Raw genomic sequence first — 15,946 nt, 5'->3', positions numbered from 1 at the left:
ATAAAAATTTCTCAAAAATAGAATGTAAGAAGCTACATTTTTTATTATTTGTCTTAGGCTTCTATGGACCTTGGCACGGCACTGGTCATGAGATTCTGACAAACTCTGGCCACAATGGAAGCTCTCATGCCAATGGTCTCTGACGATTTGATCCAGCAATGTGTCATCAATAATGTTATCTTCTTTCTCACTTGTTATAAATCTCAAAAAAATTATAATTTATTAGGAAATATTGTTCTTGTTTAAACCAGAGAAGCAATGTCTATAGCAATGTTCTGAGCATCTCTTGAAATACCAGCCAAGCCTTGTCTCCCAAACCCAACACTGTACAACCCGTTGTTCCCCTTCCAGTGACACGGGAACTCGCGTTTTGGCATCCCATTCTCGTTGAACAGATCTCCATCATCAACCTGTGTCACATCAGATCCCTTTTAAAACAAGAACAGAGTTTTTATTTTCTCTGTTTCCGTGTCTGAAGTTGCAAATATACCTGAAGCCATTTCGAAACGCTGCTTTTGTAACCAGTTGCGAACACAATAGAGTCTATGTGTTTGGTCTTTCCATCTACAAACTCCACTCTCTTCCCTTCTATACGCTTTATAGACGGCACAACCTGAACCTTGCCGGACTTAATCTCTCCCACGCAGCCGACGTCGATGGTAGGTGACCGACCGGTGATAAGCTTGTTCATAAACGGGCCGTTCTTGGGTCTCACAAGCCCATATCTCGAAGTATTACCAAACCTCACCTCCGCGAGTAAGAGACACAAACGGTCAACTAATTTTACCGGGAAAAAACTGAGCAACGACATTCCTATCCGTACGATAGATCTCGTCAACACGTGCACCTATATACATCAATTACGAAATTGTAATGTTATTATAAAGTTTTATCAATACGAGTTTTATTAATATGTATATATATAGATAGTTAGTTACTTACGGGGCTACGAGCAACGATGGAGACCTTAGCGCTGCACTTAGACAGTTCATAAGCAATCTCCATACCGGAATTACCACATCCGACGACTAAAACATCTTTTCCGGCGAACTTATCACCGTTCTTGTATTCACTTGAATGCAAATACTCTCCTTTAAACCTCTCTACAAGCCCCGGAATCTCCGGGATCACACCTTCGCCGTTCTCTCCCGTCGCAGCCACCACATACTTCGCCGAATAAACTTCTCTCGACATATCTTTTTCATTATCCACCTCAACGATCCATCGACTATCTTTGAAGTGCGCGGATTTCACGTTCCGGTTATACCTAGGGTTTACGTTGAAACGTGTGGCGTATTCGTCAAGGTAACTGATGAAACCTAGCTTGGAGACGAATGTAGGAGCGTTTGAAGGGAATGGCATGTGAGGGAGTTGACAGAATTGCTTTGCGAGGTGAAGACTAAGACGATCGTAAGACCTTGTTTTCCAGAGAGAGGCACTGCAATCTTCTCTTTCGACCACTATGTTCGGTATGTTCAACCGGTTTAGACAAGCTGATGTGGCTAAACCGGCTGGTCCTGCACCGATTATGAGAACCAGAATCTTGATTTCTTCTTTCACCATTTTTTGTTGTTGTTGCTTCTGCTTCTGTTGTTGTTGTTGTTGTCAGTGTTGTAGTGTGATTATTAACGCAGTGACACTCACGCTGTCAAAACTGGACTGGGATGTGTATCTATTTATATGCATGACTGAATTTTTTTTGATAATTAAATGATTGGAATTACATAAATTACAAAATAGTATGTTGATTACTCGAAGTAGTGAATCATAGGATATGTTGGACGAATTCATACTCTCTTTTTTTGCTGTTTTAGCAAGTGATTCTCTCTGTGGAATTAGTCTTAGATTAAGTCAACGCGGTTGTCAATTTCAAGAATTTCCTTAATTACTCTAGTCAATAGCTTCTAAATAACAATTAGCTTTTGCCCAAAATTTTCATTTATCGAGTTCACACATTCACTCTAAGTAGACAATTAATAAGTGTACTAGTACGGAGAAAAATGAAGCACGGTACCTTAGTACCTAGTACTAGGGTTGGATCTTGGATATGATTATTACAACTTTACAATGCATAGAGTAACTATGACTTAGTGCTTACTGTCGTTTTGTGTCCGAAATTAGAAATCTGAGATTGACATACGAAGCTGTTAAGTGTTAAGCACCTAGGCGAAAAGGAAAAAAGGAAAATATTTTAGGTGAATCATCTTGAACAAATTACTCTTTCAATTTGACCTAGAGACATTACAAATTAAAATTTGAAACTCAATATGAACACCGCGTAAATACCGTTTATGATGCTTTCACACATCAGCAGTTATATATATGTGGGCATACGGTTATTACGTTGTGGGTGAAACCATGTTATTTTTTAATCTCAATTACGGAATATGATTGATCAGCGGTAACTTTATTCAAATCAGAGCTGTTATAATCTTTCGTATATGTAGCTTTTATATTAAAAGATAACAAAAAGGTTCTATGGTGTAGTGGTTAGCACTCTGGACTTTGAATCCAGCGACCTGGGTTCGACTCCCGGTAGGACCTTCTCTTTTTACACTATACACACTGACGCGTCCAAATTTCCTTGTTTTTGTCTATTATCATCCTCAAGATTTTACAATCCCAAGGAATTGCATGCACCATATCAAACAAAGATTCTGATTATTGACTGATATGGACCTTTAACAATCTAAAAGAAGGCTTAAATTTGTCAGAGGGACTCTCAAGACAAAGAGGTCTTAGTGAACATAGCACCAAAATATCTCTCAAGACATAGAAAGAACTCAAAAGCTCCATAAGGTTTCACATTCACCTTGAAAAGCTACTTCGTTTATAATAATACTGCTTCTATATACAACCTATCTAGTGTTCTGTTTTAGTGAGCCGGATGAGGAACTGGGTTGTGTGCGCGATGAGCCTGAAGGATACAAGCACAGTGCACGGATGTCAAGTTCAGACAACCGCTCATGACAAGTGAATGCCTTCCAGAACATGTGTGAAGAGCAGGAAAGGTATCGCAAACAGCTTGAACCGCTGAAGGTGTAAGGGCAGTGCATTGGCTAATGTTGAGACTGCTCAGTCCTTCTTCATCGTATTTGCCTTTCTTAACCGATTTCCATGAACCTGGTTTGTTCTTTACCCCGCTTTGAGCTAGTGAGTACATCGCCCTGTCTGTTATGTTTCTGCAGTAGTATAACCCCAGTGACCTCAAGTGGACACACCAGTCTGCTAGAGCTACCACACTCTCATCTGCAAAATATTACATAACCAAACCGAATTTGATTACACACTTTAAGGATCTCAAGGTCAAGGGTTTTCTGAGTCCATCTATACAACAACCTAGTTTCTAGTTTTGTTTAGTTCAGTGCAAATATCAAATCAAAGTGCGATACTGAGGAAAGACCAATGATCTTAGCTTCGAGTAAGTTTAACTGTGTCAAATACCTGTAATTAGAACACAGCCACAGAGGTCAAGAGTCCTGAGATCTGGGCAGCCATAAGCTAAACTCATTACCCCTTCATCACTGATATTCTCACACCATCCCAAATTTAGTGACTGCATCTGATTGCAGTTATTCCCAATAGCCTGCACAAATCAAGATGAACAAAGTGTTCAACTCTACCACTCTTATGACCAATGAAGCAAAACCATATTGAGAGAGAACATTAATTAATAAACAAAGATTCACCTCCAAGGCACTATCAGATACAGCATTGACACATCCGCAGAGATTCAAAACTTTAAGCTTTCTACAGAATCTGGTCAGATACGCAATAGCAGTGTCGCTGAATGAAGTACAGCCGCTAAGGTTGAGTTTCGTGAGGTCAGGGCAACCATGAGCAAGTGCATAGAGGGAACGATCAGTAAGTCTCAAACTTTTGCTGAGATCAAGCTCTTGTAGCTCATGGCAGTGATTTGCTATGGCCTCCACTGCATTGTCCTCTAGCTGTGGTTTGTCCTGCCGCAGTATTAAAGTCTGCAGCTTTGCGATCTTGGGAGCAAGAGAAAGAACCAAGCTGTTCATGTTTTTGTTGCACCTGATTAAAAAGAAGGAAAAACAGAGAGTGCAGACAAAAGATTCAATGTAAATACAGTGAAAATGACAAGAACATGCTTCAAGTGTTTCAAACATGCAAGAGTCATCTTCAGACTATTCCTCTGGATAAAAAGAGCTTGGTTTTACCTTCCTAATGAAACCTGATCTATCATATTAAAGGATTCATCAAAATGTAAAGCAGCTTTCTCACTTTTTTCCATATATCAAAGTTACCATCAACAAATGAGTGAAATGTTCTTCAAAACAAAAAAAGATCTGATCTTTACACAAAAACCAGATAATAAACCAGCATAACCGTAAACCACAAGATGAAATCAAGACTCTGGAAACTCAGCTCAGCTCCAACTTCAAAGCCAAAACACCAACACAGAGATGAGGGTTTTTAAGTTAAGATAGAGAGAGAGAGAGAGAGAGAGAGGAATTTACCAAGAGAGACAGAGGCGAGTGAGGCCAAGAGAGATAGCATCTCTCCAGCCAGAGCAAACACCAGAAGCAACAATGACATTTCGATCATCAACAAGAGAAAGGATCCTCATCAGAAGCTCCACAGGGATGTCTTTCCACTCTTTGATCGAAACCCCTTCCATCTTCATCTTAAGAAAACACTGGTCAACTTCCATGGATGATGCTTCTTCTCCAACCATCACCATCTTTATAACGAAGCGGTGGCCTTGATCCTATCACCACAAAGAAGATTATGAGAGATATAAGAAATAAAAGGAGGAGAGAGAGTAATTATATCTGCCATTTTCACAAACCTCGAAAGACGATAAAAGCACTGTGTATGAAAGATTAAAAACAAAAACAAAAAAGACAAGCTTTTCAATTTTCAGGGGGAAACAGAACAAATACAAAGCTTTCAATCTCAGAGTTTTACTCTGGTTTCTATACTTTTCTAGAAGTCGAAGAACTTTATATCCTCCAATTTTTATTTTTATTTTCAAGTATGTAAACACATAAACCTCTTCAGAAGAAAAAGAAAAAAAAAAATCACAGCTTTGGGCTTTAAAGATCATACCTTTGAACTAGTTTCTTCGTCTCTCTTTCTGGGTTTTGTTCAGTTGTTTTGTTTCCCTTTATTGAAGTAATTAACGCAGAGCTATAATAAATCTCTAGAAAGAAGGTACTAGTAACAAAGAGAAGAAACAAATAAATGAAAAAAAGAAAAAAAGCTTTGATAAAAATGGGAAGGGAAAGAGAAAGAGAGAAACGTGTGGGAAAAAGCTTCGTGACGCGTAAGCTGCCACTTGTATTATAGTGACTGGCAAAATAAGTTTGTTCATTGTTTAGGCTTTTTTAATAGTATCCAAAGCCAATTTTCCTCACATGTTTTTATACTTTAATCTTAGAACTAAGTATTATACTATAAATTATGATTACATATTTAATTAACAAGCGAATATTGCTTAAGAAACAAATGGTTTAACTGAATTGATTTGGCAATGGTGTTGTGTTATTGAGGAATTATTTATTCTTTGTGTAATAGAATAGAAGAAAGGAGATGCGTGAATCAGTGAATGTGTGTGTCGAAATCGACTAAAAGTGGACAACTGGTTGTAGAGTACGATTTGATAAAAATCGAAACCGCAACTAATGAAGTCCACTCATTTTTATATGCGCACTCCAAATTTTGAAGTTTTGGGATAACTTCCAAAGACACTCAATCTAACAATTGGCAGAAAATGATAATAAGTTTTTCAACATTTGGCAGATATTATAAGCATATCATATTTTATTCAATGTATTTTATGTTGTATATATATTAACCGCCCAATTTTCTAGTTATTTCCTTCTTTTTTTAATCAATCCTTTCTTGTTTTTTTTTTCTTTTTTTTTTTTTTGTTTAAAACAAAAAATTTCAATCCTTACACATTTATTTTAGTTACTTGTCGATCATCTAATCATAATTTTAAAATCAATATATATATATATTGATTAATAAAATTATAAGATAGACACAATATCACTTACAGTAATTTATTGTTGATTATATTACGAACATGTCATTTGGATAGGTAGGCACGTTTTTTAAAAACGATTAACGAAGCTTTGTTAAATTGTTTTAATAATCAATCCCATCCAAAATTAATTTTTTTCCCAGACGGTTGGTTTGATTATTCAAATTGATCGTCAATTATGTTAAGAAAATTCCACAATGAAGGTGACTACTAGGCGAGAAGAGAGCTCCAACATACATACATGAAAACAACACTCTATAATCCCAGAGGCTTATATGGGCTCAGCCGGACCATTGGTGTTTATATTAGACCTTGAGAATGTTACTTTAGTCTAATATAAACAGCACACGAACCAAATAATAAACACCATTGGTTGGTTGGTGTTTATATTAGACTAAAGTAACATTCTCAAGGTTACTTCATGATACTCCAAATGCTGATTTCATTCATTCATACTCGATTACTATTTGATTCGTGGACATAATAAATAGTCTGTATATACATGATACATAATACATGAGAATGAGATTTTCAACTTCACATTTCGTCTAGTATCAGACATGAAAACCAGGAGGATAATCTTGAGGTTGTCTCTCTACTAATTCCTTTAAACCAAGCTCTTGCTCTTCTAGATTCTTCGGCTTAACATCATATACATCGTTAAACAGCTCTTTCAACGGTTGTTTATCACACTTCTCGGCCGCTTGAATCGCTTGGAGAAGCTACAAACACACACAAAAACGGCTAAATAACATAACACTTCATCAACCTTAACGTATAAAAATGTAGGGGTTTAAGAATCTTTTACCTGTTTTCTTGTGTTAGATCTTAGTTCGGATTCATCTTCTTCACTCCACCATCCGTTATCCTCGACCCATTTCTTGAACCTATTCACAGGGTTTCTTGACATTTTCCAGTGCTGGATTTCATCGGCCGCTCTGTACTTAGTTGAATCATCTGATGTAGAATGATGTCCTACTCTATATGTCATCGCCTACACACAACAAAATTAATGTCATTTTCACCAAAGTCAAAGTTTTAACTAGACAAATTTTAATATGGTTTTTTTTACCTCGATGAGAACAGGTCTCTGTTCCGTTACGGCCATTTCTCGAGCTGAGCGTACCGCACTGTAAACCGCGAGTGCATCGTTACCGTCCACACGAATGCTTCGGATTCCGTAAGCTTGTCCTTTCACAACAATTCCATCACCTGTTACCAAACCATGTTAACCTCACATCAAAACAGAGGAATAGTTTGGTCTCCTTTGTAATGAAAAAAACAGAGGAAAAAGTTAGTTTACATACTTCGAAACTGTTCTGAGGTATGAGTACTGATGGCCCAACCGTTGTTCCGACAAATAAACACAACCGGAGCTTCCAATACCGCCGCAAAATTCAACCCGGCGTGGAAATCTCCCTAAACACCACACCCCAAAACTATATAAATTTCAATTCTTGAAATGCTAATCCTTTTTTTGAGATATGAGAAATAAAGAGTTTTCATCAACCTCGCTAGTGCCACCATCACCGATGAATGTTACTGCACAAGCATTCTTTTTCTCCATCTTCAAAGAGTAACCAACTCCAGCAGCTTGAGGAAGTTGCGTGCTGAAGAAGCAAAACAGATTCAGCTAAAACACACAAAAGAACAGAACAATCAAATGCTTTGTTTTTTTTAAAGAGATTCTTACGCGATTGGAGAGGAGATAGTGAAGTAATTATGACGATTAGAGCCGTAATGAATCGGCATTTGTCTGCCTTTGCCATAATCAGCTTTGTTACCAAAACACTGATTCGCAAACTCCTCTAGTGTAAAGCCACGCCATAGAAGCACTCCTGGCTCTCGGTACTGTACCAAATCCCCAGTTTAAAAACAAACCAAACCAAACGTGACTAGTCTAGAGTAAAACAAACACATATGACATACCTGAGGTAACACGACGTCTTCAGGACTAAGAGCAGCAGCAGAAGCGATGTTAATGGCTTCTTCTCCAAGAGAAGTAATATAAAACGAGATTCTTCCTTGACGTTGAGCTTCGTAGAAGATGTGATCCATCACTTGAAGCGTCGCCATTTGTTCGTACATTCTTACAGCTAGTTTCTCGCTCACCTGTTTTTTTTGTTTTTCCGGTTATTACTAAACCACAAACTCATACCAATTCTAATTGTACATTTTCTTGAAATTTCTGTACCGGAATAAAATCGCTATCGGGGATGATTCTCCCGTCTTCGTCGAGAACTCGGTAACAAGGAATCCTCCGAGCAGATGATTCCGGTATGAATTTCATCTCGGAAGTGTAACCGACGTTGCCTCCCGGAAAATCCAATTCCTAGAAACAAAAGAAAGTATTAGTCTGTATTTAAGAATGTTTGATAAAAACAGGGATCATAGTGCAAATTAGTATTCCAGGACTTGTGTGAGTCTGAGACTTGTTAATAATGAATGTGACGTACACGTGTACTCAAATCAAACTAAACTCAAAGAAGGGAGACCCACACCAGCACTTGAATTAGTTTTCATTCGTACGTGTAACTTGTGTGTTGTTGTCCATTACTTCTTCGACATGACTTGTGCGCCGATGTGAACTGTTGTTGTTAAGTACTTGAAGTCTTGTACTATGTTTAAACTTTAAACTATGCGATCCCATAAGTTCAAATCTTTGAGATTCATAAACAAGAAAATTCTGATCCTTAGAATGAAACCAGCTTCACCTAAATTTGGTTTTAGTTTCAGTTTTATATATCTTACATAATTTATAAACCAAGAACCGGAGTCGGAGATAACCGGACATTAAACCGAAGCATTTGCTAAAAATTACTAGTCTTAGAAAGAAAAGTCAACAAAATCTGATTCACCAAGAACCATTACTTCTTTTTCTATATAATACAGTTGAAATTATTCGTCATCGACAGCTACGCTTATTATAAACTAATCCCAGTTTTAAATTTAAATATATAAACCACGTGAAAGAGTATGATTAGTATAAAAAAAAAAATATACCTGCAGGGCATCTTCTTGATCATCACTATGTTGAACTAAATCAAGCTGTTTCTCTGCGGCCGTCGACTCGTGACGGAGGCTAGCCACGTAGGGACTCAAAAAGACCGTCGAAGATAACTGAGAAGTTGTGAAAACGGGACGTTGAGAGTAATCACGTTTAACGAGAATCGTCGACGACAAGCACAGGTTATGTCTCAAGCTAGAAATAAGGTTTCGTGATCTAGCAAACCAGATCGCCATGTTTGCCAAAGAAAGGACAAAGGGAGAAAATGGAGAAGAGTATAAGAAGAAGAGAGAGAGAGAGAGAGAGAGAGAGAGAGAGCAATGTTTTTAACGATGTCTAAGGGTAAAGGATTAGAAGGACGACAAGTGCATGTATTTCCTTGTCGGACTTGACATGTCATCCGTATCCATCTCCAACTTCTTTTTTTCTATAAAGATTTATTTATCTTCCTCGCATTTTGGGATTTCTTGTTTTTTTTTTTTTACACAATCATAGTGGACAAATACTATAGAGAAAAAAGAAAAAAATTGAATTGAATTATTGTTAAGAGTTTGCAATGCCTACATAACATAACAAAATCATTTAAAGAATTTTTAACAACCAAAACAAACTGTACTGTGCCTTTTTATTGATTTCTCCCATCTTTATCCAACGATAGTCATCTACTTGCGTGTCATTTATATCTTTCTTTGAATTTCCCGTTACGTCCGCGGAAATTAATAGTTAGAAAAAAAAAAGATTTTTTTGGATAACACGTGAAAACATGTTTCCATATTTTAGATCAGTTGAAGGTGACACAACAATCACCAGAAAGATAAATTTTATATGTATTGTTAGATGGTAAAAGAACTGATAGTTTCTCAAATTATGATTCATTGATAGGTGACATCTAACCTAACCAATAAAACTTTCTTCGACCTTAACTTTACATCTTTTTNTTTTTTTTTTTTTTTTTTTTTTTTTTTTTTTTTTTTTTTTTTAAAAAAAACCATTTTATTAATGGGCCTCATCCCTTAACGGGCTTAAGGCCTGTAAACCAAACAACTACAGTTACAAAACAGAAAACAAATTTCGGTGAACGGAAATAGATTACAAGGTTGAAGCCGGGCGGTTAAGCGGAGGCAGAGAGTCAGATCTACTATTTCCGGCGAATACAAAGCCCACAACTTTGCGACTACGCCGCTGGATAGGTTCTTTGACCGGAGTATTCGGATCCGGTCTCCAAACCGCCACCAGCGACAAGCCTGACCCGCCACAAGCCTTCCGGAGTAGAACAACTCTCCGACACTCCGCCACCCTGAATGTCGAATCCCCTACCTACCAACGACATACTCAGATCCAAGCCCTTGTTCTCCGAAGCCGTGAACCGAAAAGTTTTCCGGAGGTAAAGCAAACTTCAGATCTGGTTTGGTGGAAACAAAGACACGGTGGCTAGAGAGAGGAGGAGGCTCGACAACCTCTCAATCGCCAGAGATCCGTGTTAGCCTTCTAAGATCCGGAGAGGATCCGCCGTTAACCACCCAACAACCATCAGAAAACCCACCAACCCACAAGCGCCTTCCGCCGCCGTTGCAGCCTCCAACCATGCGGATGAGCCGTGAAAGACTGCTCTGCATCTCCAGCGGCGTCTTCAAACCAGGAGGAACCAGAACGACACCTTTCGTCCACCGGGAAGGGGCCGCAACTGCAACACTTGCCGGAAAACCACACCACTCCGATGTCAGAGAAGAGAGCTTACCTCACTCCTGTAGCGGTTTGAAATCCAGACCAATCTATGAAGATCCGAGCCAAAAACAAACGAAAAAGAAGAAAGGAAAACTAGATCTGAGAAAAAAACTTTTGGAGAGAGAAGAGAGAGAAGCTATAGGAACGATTGTCCGAATCTTTTTCTTTGTAACTTTACATCTATTTTCCAATGAACTACTAGAAACTAAATTTGTGTGCTTCGTATGTCAAAAATGCGGAAACAGAGTTTACCGACTTCAGATTGTTGTTGGATTTGTGAAATGCATCCCTTAAAGTCTCACATCTATAAGTTCTTACAAAGAAATTAAAACCACCTTAATCAAAGATGAGTTATAATAACTTGTACATTGCATAACATATATGAAAACCACCCTAATCAAAGATGAGATATAAATGACGTTGCACTGTATTTTTTTACAAATGAAAACTATTGTTAATTAATTATATTTTATGTGATTGTATAATCATTGTATGTATATTTTAGAAGCTGGAAATTGTGCCGCTATTGTTTGGCGTTTAGAAAACCCCATGCAAATTGATTATCTCGAAAATGAGTTTTCAATATAGTATATTTTTATTTAAATAAAATATAAAATGTTTTTTATTGGTCAACTTTTTTAAAATGAAGTACTAATTATATAATTAATGGAACTTCTTCATCTTATGATTTTAATCTAAATTCAAAACAAAACCATATTTTTATATAACACTACAAGAAAACAGCTTAGATCTGACAGGCATATCTGTCAGATAGCCGTCGGAAACACGCATTACCGACCAAAAACCGACAGAAACGTCCGTCGGATCTAGATTGTCGGAAAATTATTCTGTCAGAAATCCGTCAGAAATTACTGACAGATTTCCGACAGACGTTCAACCGACGGATTTCTGACAGAAATTCTACCAACGGATTTCTTATAGTCGTTTACTGACGAATTTCTGACGGCTAACGATTCGTAAATTTCTCATTATACCGACGGAATTACCGACAGATTATATATATAATATTAAAAAAAAAATGAAAATTTTAGAAAAATAAAATTAGTATAATTATACAATTTTAATTAAATACTAAAATAATCATTATCTAAATGCTTAAATATTTAAATTCAGAAGTTTAAAACTTTTAGAAAATATATTCTAAAAACCCAAAACAAGAAATTGTTAAAAAACACTAAAAATTGTTCCAAAAAATAACAATATATACTTAACAATATTAAAAATTCATAATATACAATATATACTTAACTGAAAATAAATAAAATGTATAAAATAAATACTAACAATATTAGAAACCATTGTAAAAAACAAACAAAATATATCAAAAATTATAAAATGTATAAAAATCTTATACCCATCCCTAAAAAAACTAAACAAATTCATCAAATCCAATTAATCAAAACCAAATCATCAAATCCAATAAAACCCAATTCTAACAAATCTAACACACATCTCTTACAAACCAATTCATCAAATCAATAACACCCAAATAGAACAAACTATCAAACCTAACAAATCTATCTTCTTCCTAAGAAATCTAAGAGAACTAAGCAAAAATTTTAAACAGATAAAAAGAGAACTTATCTTATAAGAAGTTGGAGAGAGTGGTAGGAGAGACTAGCCATATTGGAAGGAAGTAATCTATGGAGGTCAGCCATGGAGAGAGGATTTGAGAAAGATTTTCGGAAAAATAAAAACAATATGGGGAGAAGAAGATGAAGTGCTTTGGTAATATCGACGGTACTGACGGAATAACTGACGGAAGTCTTAATTTTTTCATTTCCCGCGCCTCGAAAATTTGACTTCATTTAGTTCGCGGGCAAAAAATTTGATATCCGTCGGTTTTCCGTCAATTATTTCCAACAGATTACCGACAGATACCAAAATTTTGTCAATATTATATTTATCGGATTACTGACGGATTTAAGATTAAAACTCTTAATTTCATAATTTTTATTGACAAATATGTATATAATATGTATTATATACGAACCATGAAATCATTTGTGAAAATAAACATCTATATGATTAAATTAGAGGGAAAAAATAATTTCAAAGACAAATGGCAAATACTTACCCATAATCCCCATAATATGTAATACCACACCATAAGTCTTTTAAGTAAACAACTTATTTTTTTATAAAAACACAAATTTTGATGAATGTTGTTTAAAACAAGATTAGTTAGGCATTGAAAACTCATCTTTTATACATTGCTTATAAAATAATGCATTATCGAGCTAAGTTAGAAAGATTTTACATTTAACATCCGCGAACCAGAATTTGGGATTTTGGAAGGAGTGTCGATCGACACCCTAGTGGCATCGATCGACACCACTAATTTCTGGGTTCGACCGGTTTGATTTAATTGCCGAATTGGTTCGGTTTGGTTCAATTAAAATCCCTAAATCGAGTTATAAGTGTCTTAGGACGAACCTTAGGGTTTCAGAGTTTCATTTGTCGCCGTTGAGTAAAAAGAAAGAGAGAAAAGAGAGAAAAACGTTTTCTGAGATTTCTGGGCTTGTTCTTGGTGATTTTGGAGAGATCTGAGGCTGTAGGAGGGTTAGCTGTTGCTGGAATCGAAGGGGAAGCTTCTGGAGGTGTTGTTTTCCACGTTTCTCAATCCAAACTTCTTGTTCTTGAGGTGAGTGCTTGACCATGGTTGATCTAAGCATGAGATCTCTCTTGTTTGAGTGTTTTCCTTGTTGTTTGTGTTGTTTTGTTGCTTGGGTTCGTTGTTTGTGTGATTTCTAGTGAATTCCGAGATGGTTAGACTTGATTGGAGTCGATTTTGGGTTGATTGGAGTCGGAGTTCGTCGCTGGGTTTCGCGCAGATCGTGTCTGCAGAGGAGGCATCGATCGACACTCAGGAGCATCGGTCGACACCAATTTGATGGGCATCGGTCGACACTGTTTGGCATCGGTCGACACCTTGTTGTAGCATCGATCGACACCGTTTGGCATCGGTCGACACTAGTCTTATCCGAGACTTGTTTTTCTGGTTTGATGTATTGTTGTGTGTTGTTTGTTTTGCTTGAACTTGAGGGTCTCATCTGCTTGTGTGTATAACCCAGTAGATGGGAGGATGGCCTCACTAAGTATTTATGATAATACTTACGCATCTCAATTGTTGTTTGTGGTGTGCAGGTAAAGGAAAAGTGTGATCGTGGAATCAAGGGCTATGAGGAGGAGGATGTTCTAGAGACTTGATTGATTGTGGTCTAGCTGTTGTTAGGTTGCTAGATTAAGTCAAAGGAACATTGTAGGATGTTAGTTGTTGGTTATCTCTTTATTTGATTGATGTTATTGGTTATTGGATTTGAATGTTGGAATTCTTTTGGTTTAATGGAATTTGTTTTATTTGATTATCCGCGGTTATTGATTGATGTTAGGATGTTAGTGGGTATGGGACCACTAGTAAATTAAGGTATTAAAAAAAAAAAAAAGGAAGGGTTGTTTCAATTTGGTATCAGAGCCCTTACGGTTCTAGGTCTAGGGTTCATTGTGCTTTTGCTGTTGATGTTTAGGATTACATGCTATAATTGATTGTGTGATTGGCAATTGTGTGTGGCATGAAGTCCTAGAACATCCTCTTCGAGCCTGATTGTGATTCCACGGTGAGTTGTGTTTCTTGTGTATTAGAATTATTGTTTGCTTAGCCTTCTGTTCTTGGATGATACAGATGGTTAGGGGTGAGGATGCTGTTGGTCGCGGTCGTGGTCGTGGGCGTGGTCGTGGTCGTGGTCGGGGACGAGGTCAGGTTCCTGAGGCCAGTGTGAGTGTGACCCAGAGCATGGCCAGTGAGGAGGTGGCGGAGTCACAGGTTCATCCTAGTGTGTCTGGAGACCAGGCTGGTTTGGGTGACGGCAGGGCGGATGGGCCCGGTGTCGGTCACGGTGTTGCCCCGGGTGTGGGGGTTGCAGCGGGAGGTGCTCCAGGCAGGGAGGATGTCTTGATGGACTTGCTAGCTCAGGTTTTGCAGCGACTTCCAGCAGTTGTGCCGCCAGTGGTTGGTGGGCAGGATCCAGTAGTGCCGCCAGTGGTTGGTGGGCAGGATCCGGTAGTGCCGCCAGTGGGTGGTGGGCAGGGTCCAGCGGTGCAGCCTGTGGCGGGTTTGCAGGCAGGTGTGCAGCCGGGGGCCGAGGTAGTGGATGCACAGTATGTGCGGATGATGGAGCAGCTGCGGCATGTGGGAGCAGGGTATTTCTCAGGAAGTACCGATCCGAGTGTAGCGGATGAGTGGAGAGAGCGGATGGAGGATATTTTCCTTTCGCTTAGGTGTCCCGACCGGTACAGGGTGGATCTGGCAGTGTTTTACTTGTCAGGAGATGCTCGTGTGTGGTGGAGGTCGGTGACAGCACGGAGGGTGCAGAGGGGTATGTCTTGGGGAGATTTTGTGGGGGAGTTTAACTCCAAGTATTTTCCTCAGGAGGCACTTGATCGTATGGAGGCACGGTTCTTGGGTCTGACTCAGGGGAACCGTACAGTGCGGGAGCTGGATGCAGAGTTCAGTCGGCTTGTAGGGTATGCAGGCAGGGCATGGGAGCCAGAGGCGGCTCAGGTGCGGAGGTTTTTGTTGGCTCTGCGGGATGATTTGAGGACTCGGTGTAGAGTGAGGAGTTATGCTACGAGAGCGGAGTTGGTTGAGGTTGCAGCTGGGATAGAGGATGATTTGAGGTCACAGGTGGTTGTGGTCGGTTCTTCAGTGCAGCCACAGCAGTCTCAGCAGTCTCAGCCGTCTTCTGTTCCTAGCAAGGGCGGCAAGCCTGCGCAAGGGCAGAAGCGGAAGTTTGATGCTATGCAGAGGTCGAGGCACGGGGGTGCGAGATGCTTTGGGTGTGGTAGTAGGGACCACAAGGTGACTAGCTGTCCACAGAGAGGTGAGCAGCGGGCAGTGACAGAGCAGCGGGCAGTGACGGAGCCGCGGACCGATACTCGAGTGTGTTACTACTGCAGAGAGACGGGGCATATCAAGCCTCGTTGTCCCAAATTGCAGCAGAGGGCAGTAGCAGTGTTGCACGCTGGAGCTCAGCCAGGGGTGCAGCAGGGTGTGCAGCACGGTGTGCAGCCGGTGGGTTGGATTGAGCCGACGACTCAGGTGTACTCGACCCAGGAGCCCGGTGGCACTAGTGCAGGAGCGATCACAGGTATAACTTCTGAGATTCGAACTTAGTCAA

General features: G+C 39.0%; 3 protein-coding genes and 1 non-coding gene across 4 annotated transcripts; 1 reads left to right on the top strand and 3 right to left on the bottom strand.

The window, feature by feature from the left end:
- LOC104759333 (probable indole-3-pyruvate monooxygenase YUCCA11) lies at window positions 243-1,563 on the bottom strand. Its single transcript, XM_010482278.1, has 3 exons — window positions 943-1,563; window positions 491-847; window positions 243-410 (listed from the first exon to the last, which is right to left on the bottom strand). Exons 1-3 carry the CDS (start codon window positions 1,561-1,563, stop codon window positions 243-245), a joined length of 1,146 nt encoding a protein of 381 aa, XP_010480580.1.
- Window positions 2,473-2,544, top strand: TRNAQ-UUG. Its single transcript has one exon. It is a non-coding gene; the product is annotated as a tRNA-Gln (tRNA).
- Window positions 2,687-5,221, bottom strand: LOC104756500 (F-box protein SKP2A). The gene is made up of 5 exons (XM_010479103.2): window positions 5,077-5,221; window positions 4,485-4,735; window positions 3,690-4,038; window positions 3,445-3,586; window positions 2,687-3,249 (listed from the first exon to the last, which is right to left on the bottom strand). Exons 2-5 carry the CDS (start codon window positions 4,706-4,708, stop codon window positions 2,876-2,878), a joined length of 1,089 nt encoding a protein of 362 aa, XP_010477405.1. The 5' UTR covers window positions 4,709-4,735; window positions 5,077-5,221; the 3' UTR covers window positions 2,687-2,875.
- LOC104756499 (2-oxoisovalerate dehydrogenase subunit alpha 1, mitochondrial) lies at window positions 6,439-9,359 on the bottom strand. Its single transcript, XM_010479102.2, has 9 exons — window positions 9,020-9,359; window positions 8,211-8,348; window positions 7,946-8,128; window positions 7,710-7,867; window positions 7,527-7,626; window positions 7,324-7,435; window positions 7,089-7,228; window positions 6,825-7,010; window positions 6,439-6,738 (listed from the first exon to the last, which is right to left on the bottom strand). The coding sequence occupies exons 1-9, from the start codon at window positions 9,257-9,259 to the stop codon at window positions 6,571-6,573; spliced, it is 1,425 nt and encodes a 474-aa protein (XP_010477404.1). The 5' UTR covers window positions 9,260-9,359; the 3' UTR covers window positions 6,439-6,570.

Source organism: Camelina sativa, chromosome 17 (genome assembly GCF_000633955.1).
Source record: "Camelina sativa cultivar DH55 chromosome 17, Cs, whole genome shotgun sequence".
Classification (NCBI taxonomy): Eukaryota; Viridiplantae; Streptophyta; class Magnoliopsida; order Brassicales; family Brassicaceae; genus Camelina; species Camelina sativa.
Note: the sequence above shows the minus strand (reverse complement) of the source record. Positions and strands in the feature narration are given on the sequence as shown.